General features: G+C 33.5%; 1 protein-coding gene across 2 annotated transcripts; it reads left to right on the top strand.

The window, feature by feature from the left end:
• Nucleotides 1-1660: 1660 nt before the first annotated feature.
• LOC107918143 (uncharacterized) lies at nucleotides 1661-6526 on the top strand. Of its 2 annotated transcripts, XM_016847674.2 has the most exons (5): nucleotides 1661-2793; nucleotides 2895-3314; nucleotides 3468-4205; nucleotides 5259-5370; nucleotides 5992-6526. In XM_016847674.2, the coding sequence occupies exons 1-5, from the start codon at nucleotides 2221-2223 to the stop codon at nucleotides 6228-6230; spliced, it is 2082 nt and encodes a 693-aa protein (XP_016703163.1). In that variant the 5' UTR covers nucleotides 1661-2220; the 3' UTR covers nucleotides 6231-6526. The 2 variants fall into 2 exon arrangements, with proteins under 2 accessions (XP_016703163.1, XP_016703162.1); XM_016847673.2 differs by having other exon boundaries at nucleotides 2895-4205.
• The last annotated feature ends 538 nt before the right edge of the window (nucleotides 6527-7064 follow it).

The raw sequence follows: 7064 nt of genomic DNA, 5'->3' as shown, positions 1-7064 counted from the left end.
AGTTAAAAACTTAAAAAATATAATTTTTTTCACATCAGTAATGAATTCGGACAAAATTTTACTTTTTATTAATTTATTTATTTTTAAAGAATTTTTTAAATTTATACTCCTTACATGACATTCTTAAAAATTGCCATAAAAATTAATTCAATAAAATAAAATTTTAAAATTAAAGGTAATTTATTTAAAAGTTACATAAAATTATAAAAATATGGAATAACTTAAAAGATTAAAAGACAAAAAGTAAAACTGTAATTTACCCAAATTATAAATAAATATTTCTAAGTAAAAAATGTCATATGTCAAAAAAAAATGTAATATGAAGATGGATATATATATTATAACCTTAAATTGCTTTAGTGTATATAATTAAACTAGATTAGATATTTCATAATCAATAAAAATATCATAGAGTTTCTTATATTAGGAGTTAAATTATATTTTCTCTCTTCTACTAAATAATGGACAAATTAGTCCTTATACATTAGATCAAAAAGTAAATTGATCATTTTTGTTAAAAAAAATCATCCATTTGGACTACTAAAAATTAGTATAGTTGACGAAATAACTAGATAGTAACACATGGCGTGCCATGTTTACCTTATACTGGCATATAATAACTAATTTTTAACAATAGAAATGAATAAAATTTTAACAAAATAACTAATTTACTTTTTAACGTAACGAACAAGCATTAATTGATCTAATTTCTAAATAAAAAGGCTAAAATAAAATATAACTTGTAATGCAGGGTCTCTACGATAATTTTACCGTAATCTTGCAATGCGATGAAACTGCCCCTAATAAAACACAAAACGAGGGCGGGAAAGGATTAAAGAAGAAAGACGAGAAAGCTAAAACTTACATTGGATCCATCGTAAAATCTGAGCCGTCCATTTGACAAAGAAAAATCAGCGCTTTCCCTTACGCGGCAAATTCTCTACCACCTTCCAATTAACAAATTCACCCCCCCTTTGTGTTTCTCAAAATCAAAATTTGTTATTGATTCATATATTCTGCCTAACCTACTCTAATTTTGTTCTCTTTTTTTTTGGATTTTACAATTTTTAATCCCATGTAGTTATCTGTCTCATTACATTAATATTTTTATTTTTAAAAAAATTATAATTTATGTATAATATAAAATTTGATTGTGAATGTACTTGAGAGCTCCCTTTATTATAATGATATAATCAAATTAGTTCCTTTACTATCAAATTGATTAATTTAATTTTGTATTATTAAAAGGAATCAAATAATGCTAAATTAAAATAGAAATAACATCATTTAAAAAATATCATTTACTATTCAACAAAATTAATATTTTAAAGTATTTATGGTTTTGTATATGAAGTCTTTTGTTTCGAATTAAATTAAAATTAAAAAAACAATTTTCAAGGCATTTTTACTTTCTTTTTTTTTTCTTCACAATTTGGATTTACTTTGATTATTTTTAAAGTAAAGAGACTAAATTAATCTATTTAATAATAGAGGGACTAGTTTGATCTAATCCCTATAATACAGGACCTCCCAAGTATTTTGACCTAATATATTTAACTCTTGTAGTTTGGATCAATTCAGGACTGAAATATAAAAATTAAAAAAGAAAGTAGAACCATGAAATTAGAGTATAAAGACTACATACGTAACTTAATATAACATAAGTGCTAATATCACAAATTGACCTCTTTAAAATGATATCATCAACAACCCTAGCCGCCATCTACTATTTCTTTCCCATTTCATTTTCGATTTCACTTTCTTTTACAAAAATATGATTTACGTGAAATCCTAAATCTCTATTTTATTTTCTCTCTTCAATTTCTAGGAAAAAAAAACCCATTTTTTAAAAAATTTCATTTTCTCTGTCTCTTGGTAAAGAACAGAGATTTTTGTTTTTTTTTGGTTATGAAAATTTGGAGTTGATTGATCTTTACTCACCTTCTTTTTTTTCTTTGTTTACTCACTATTTTGTTGTAGCTGAGTCAGAGGTTATCAGATTTGTTGATAACTCGGTCTCGATCCGCTTCTTAACTGGAGTTTTATCCGTTGAGTTTCTTTACTTTCTATTTTTTGTAACGTTCTGCTGTTGTTTCTTGGGTTCTTGTTTCGACTGAGTCAAGTCGGCGTTCCGTTCTTTATCGACTGAGTGGACTCCTTGCGAAGTTCGCTGAGCTAACTCGCTAGTTGGGGGTGGGGAAGAAGAAGAACCGAAAGGCGATGCCTTCGGTGGGGATGAGGCGGACCACGAGGGTTTTCAGGATGGTGAAGAGCTCGGAGGCGCTGGTTCTTCGTTCCGGCCGGCGAGTCTATCCTGATTCCGTCGAAGTAGAGCCCAAGAGTGGAGTAAATAAGGCCACTGCCGAGGTAAATGGGAATCCAAAAATATTAGTCAACGAAGAGATTCCAAAGAAACAATCAAGGAAAAGGAAATCTGAAGCTGTAAATGATGATGCCAATGATGATAGGAGGTTTGGGATTGTTTATAGCCGAAAAAGGAAACGAAATGTTGTTCCAAACAATCAACTTTCTTTGAATTCGGAGCAGAAGAAGTGTGGGAAAAAGTTTCACAGAAGGCGGGTCATTAAGAAGACCAACAACGATGTGAAAGAATCGAGAATGTTCGCTTTTGTTGTCGGAAATGGAGGTTATCATGGCTGGTTTTCGAACCTTTTGTGGTTGGTTTTGGGTTATCTTAAAAGGGCAAATGTAAGGTTCTCAGGACTTACTGCCTTTTTAATGTCTCAGCCATTGTTAAGTGTTTACGCTTCTAATGGTGTTTATTTGTTGCGGGTAAGTTCTTAAGATATAGTTCTTAGTAACATGTATGTACTGAAGCTGGATTACATAAAGCATTTCATTTATTGGTTTTTCTTTATAAAAATTCATTTCAGGGACTTCCTGCAAATAGAAGTGGAATATGCAAGTTTTATGGGGATAGGGGGTCCATTCCGCTGTTTTATGTGGATTTTTCTGCAGTTCCCTATAGTTTTATGTATATGCATTGCGGAATGCTGCTTTGTTCAAGGCGTATGCAATTAGTTCTTGTAAATACTGATGAAATATTTAGTGCATGTGAAGAAGACAAGTCATGTCTAACCTCTGTTGTAGATTTTTCCAAGCGTTTGAGTGGTTCTAATGTAGTTAAGGTTGATAATTTCGGGAGCAAAGGTGTTTCAGATCGCGCTTCCAAACTAAAAGAAATAGGTCGAAATGGTCACTATAAACATGGTCTTTCTTGCATTATCCAGAGGAGGAGGAGTTTGATGCGGAGAAGGAGAGCTAGAAGTCCTTGGCTTCTCGGCATACATAAGGCTAGTGGAGCTCCAATGTCTGATTTGAGCAGTAGTAGGAGAAAAAGCATTCCTTTTTCTTCTGTTGTTTCTAGAAACAAGTTTAGGTGTTCAGTCCGTAATAGTTCAGCGAACTTAGCTGATGTTAGCTCTTCTATTTCGAACTTAATGCAGGGTGCAGATTCATCACAGTGCTCTGCCAATATATTAGTCACTGAACCGGACAGATGTTACAGGGAAGAAGGAGCCATTGTCGCTTTGGAGCTCTCTGCTTCTCGAGAATGGCTTCTTGTTGTAGGAAAAGATGGGTCAACTAAGTATACATACAAGGCAGATAGAGCTATCAGGCCCAGTTCTTGCAACCGGTTCACTCATGCAATAATTTGGACAGGTGATGATAATTGGAAGCTTGAGTTTGTGAATCAGCAGGACTGGGTCATTTTCAAGGATCTTTACAAGGAATGTTCTGAGCGAAATGCACCTTCTTCAACTGCCAAGATGATCCCTGTGCCAGGGGTTTGTGAAGTTTCAGGGTACGAGGATAGAGCCTTTGTACCATTTAAAAGACCAGATTTCTATATCACTTTAGATGGGGATGAGGTATCTAGAGCCTTGGCAAAGAGGACCGCAAATTATGACATGGACACGGAAGATGAGGAATGGTTGAAGAATTTCAATAATGAGTTTTTCTCTGGAAATGGTCATTGTGAGCATCTTTCAGAGGATTGTTTTGAGCTTATGGTTGATGCTTTCGAGAAGGAGGCCTATTTCCGTACTCCGGATGATCACTCTGATGACAATGTTGCTACCAATCTATGTCTTGATCTGGCTAGTGGAGAAGTGGTTGAAGCTGTTCATGCTTATTGGTTGAGAAAAAGGAAAAGACGATCGGCACTGCTTAGAGTTTTTCAGGTAAAATTAGTATTTTGTCTTAATTATATCATCTTGTTATCACAGTACATTTCTTCAGTTTCTCTGGTGTATTGCTTGCCTAGTAGGAATTCTTATGGCAATGGATATTACTTTGAAATTTCTTTGTGTAAATAGATTTTGTCATAGTCCTTCAGGTAAATCACTTAGTTGTATTATGCTATCATTGTACACCATTATTTTCCTGTAAGTAAGAAGATTATGCTTGTGTCCCAGTGTTATTGTTCCTTGAAATATACCTTTATGGAGACTTTTTTGTTCTACTTCTTTGATTCCTCCTTCCTTTTTTCATGCAACGAGTTTGAAGAATTGTATATACAAAGGTCAAATGATCTACCTTTTTAGCAGCTGCTTCAATTGCTTAATATAAATTACATGTCGAAAGTGATTTGATGCTAAATTTGAGTAAGAGATATACAAGACACAGTTTACCAGGATTATGTTCATGTATACGTACATATAAAAATTTGAGCAAAATTAACTAGGTTTCAGGTCAGCTTCTTTTTTCTTGATTGAAGTTTGAGGCATAAAATATTGAATCAACCATCTTGCTGATGTGGCATGTCAGTTAGCCTGGTCAACTTGGGTCAGGTTGATTCAAGTTTTAAAATTTTCAAATAATTTTGATTTGGGTCAGTTTTGGTGCAAGTCATTCATTATTTTGGGTTGTTTTTAGGTTCAGGTCGAGTTTTTGGAGTTCAGGTCAGAATTTACAGGTCTATGTTGTCTTTGCTCTGAACATCCTTTTATGTTCTATAATTCTTTGAGAATTTGGGACTCTGTTTTCTACTGCAATGGGAAATGTTGGCATCGTAGGTGTCATGAGATTGAAATATAAGTATTTTAATCAACTGATCATGTTATATTAATTTGTTATGCATGTTGAAATTCCAATTTTTTATCATTTGACGTCATTGTGCCTCAGTCACCTCGATCTTACTTCTGGTGCATGTACACTTCTCTAAGCAGCTTCTGGCATTTTATATTCTTGATTCTTGTAGATATCTGACCGAAATGAATATTCCATTTGAACAGGGTCATAAGGTCAAGAAATCTCCAGTAGTTCCAAAGCCTGTTCTGCGGAAAAGGAGGTCGGGTAAGCGTCAGGCTAGTAGTGGAAGAGGCAAGCAACCGAGTTTGTTGCAAGGTATATTGAACTCTCTGATTATAGTAGGCATGCTCATCTGTGTGGATTTTGTGTTGGATTGCTATGTATGTTTCCCAGGCCTTTGATGATCATGTGATAAAATTCCCTGATTATGCTTGTTGATGCATGGGGCAGTGGTAAGAGGGTCCGTGGTTTGGACAAGGTCTATATATGGTGTCAACATCATACATTTTTACCCAAGCCCATTTTTACCTGTCCATATTATTTATAAAAATAATGTTATTTTTATTTAATATTTATTAATATATTTATATTTTCTTTTCTTAAAAATAAGTCAAGTCAGGCTTAACCTAATGAGCTTATTTTTGAGTCTTAATATTTTTGCCAAATGCATTCGAATATTGAGTGAATCTTCGGGCTTGAGTAGAAATCCCATCTCTTGGACACGTCTACTTAGTGACACTGATGCATAGTTTCTCAATTAGTGGTGATTGCAGTTGTGCAAATAAATTTGGTAGATTTAGCCCTGTTTTGGGTTTTTTCCAGCCTGCCCTCATTCAACATTTCATATTTTTTCATGTTTGTATTTTTTTTCGGCATTTCACAATAGGACACTGTTTCAGAATTTTGCTAAAAGTTGAATCTCTTGTAATTATGCAGCCATGGCAGCTGAACATCATCCCCTGGGGGAAGAAAATGACATGGTTAAAGTTGAAGAAGCCAGAGCCTCAGCAGCCAGATCTGTTGAATTGGCTATGCTCAAACGCCAACAGGCGCAATTACTAATGCAAAATGCTGATATGGCTACATACAAAGCTGTGATGGCACTTAGAATTGCTGAAGCCGCTGGATTTATCAAGTCTTCAGATGTTTCAGTTGCTCAATTGTTTGATCCATGATGCTTCGATACTTGGTCTAATTGCCATGTTTTCCGAAATTCGGTTTCTTTTTTTAACTGAAGCTCATGGAGGATGACTGGAAAAAGAGAACTGGTAATGTTTTGTTGTATAGCTTTAATAGTTTAATTCGAATGTACATTGTGTATGGTTGTAAGTTGTAACTTAATATAAAAAATAACTTTTCCATGTATTTGGTAGAAAAATCTGAAAACAACAAATATATATATGTATGGATCAGGAGAATGAAATGAGATGTTGGGTAAATGTAAAAATGGGATTTACATGGTTAGGAGTAAGTTAAATGGTGTATCTTTGATGCATTTGTATGGTGTTTTGTAGTTATTGACTCTCTTTCTTTTTGAAGTAAATTTACAAACCATATAGCCCCTTAGTAAATGATGAGTTCATTTTATGAATGTTGCAAGTCAGTCCCTTGATGAAACTTGGAATTTGAAGCCTTCTTTTTCATTGAAAAGTTCATATTTTCAGTTAGTATTAATTTCACTTATTTAATATTGAGTTAGATATGGATTCTTATAATTAGAAGGTATTCACGTCCATAGACCCACACTGTCCAAATAAAGGTTATCACTTTTTTCGGAAGCTTCAACTCGGGTGAATTGAATTTTACAAGTGAGCATCCATTTATCACTAATTCAATCATGACATACTAAAATTTTGCAAGTACACCTTCAAGGGATATAGTTTTAAAAAGTTAATTGGTAATAACTAAAAATTCCTAATTTTTTTTCTCTAAGCCATTTGTTTCTTTTTTCTTCTCATTCACTGTTTATGTTTTCTCTCTTTTTAATTTGCAGATCTATTTTGTGAGTA

Source organism: Gossypium hirsutum, chromosome A01 (genome assembly GCF_007990345.1).
Source record: "Gossypium hirsutum isolate 1008001.06 chromosome A01, Gossypium_hirsutum_v2.1, whole genome shotgun sequence".
NCBI classification, from domain to species: Eukaryota; Viridiplantae; Streptophyta; class Magnoliopsida; order Malvales; family Malvaceae; genus Gossypium; species Gossypium hirsutum.
This window is presented reverse-complemented; position numbering and strand designations above follow the sequence as displayed.

Bases quoted from the DNA above. Each gene is read 5' to 3' on its own strand.
- LOC107918143 (XM_016847673.2), top strand. From the start codon at position 2,221: ATGCCTTCGGTGGGGATGAGGCGGACCACGAGGGTTTTCAGGATGGTG. The intron at 2,794-2,894 runs GTAAGTTCTTAA...AATTCATTTCAG, and splicing joins ATGGTGTTTATTTGTTGCGG to GGACTTCCTGCAAATAGAAG. The intron at 5,371-5,991 runs GTATATTGAACT...GTAATTATGCAG, and splicing joins GCAACCGAGTTTGTTGCAAG to CCATGGCAGCTGAACATCAT.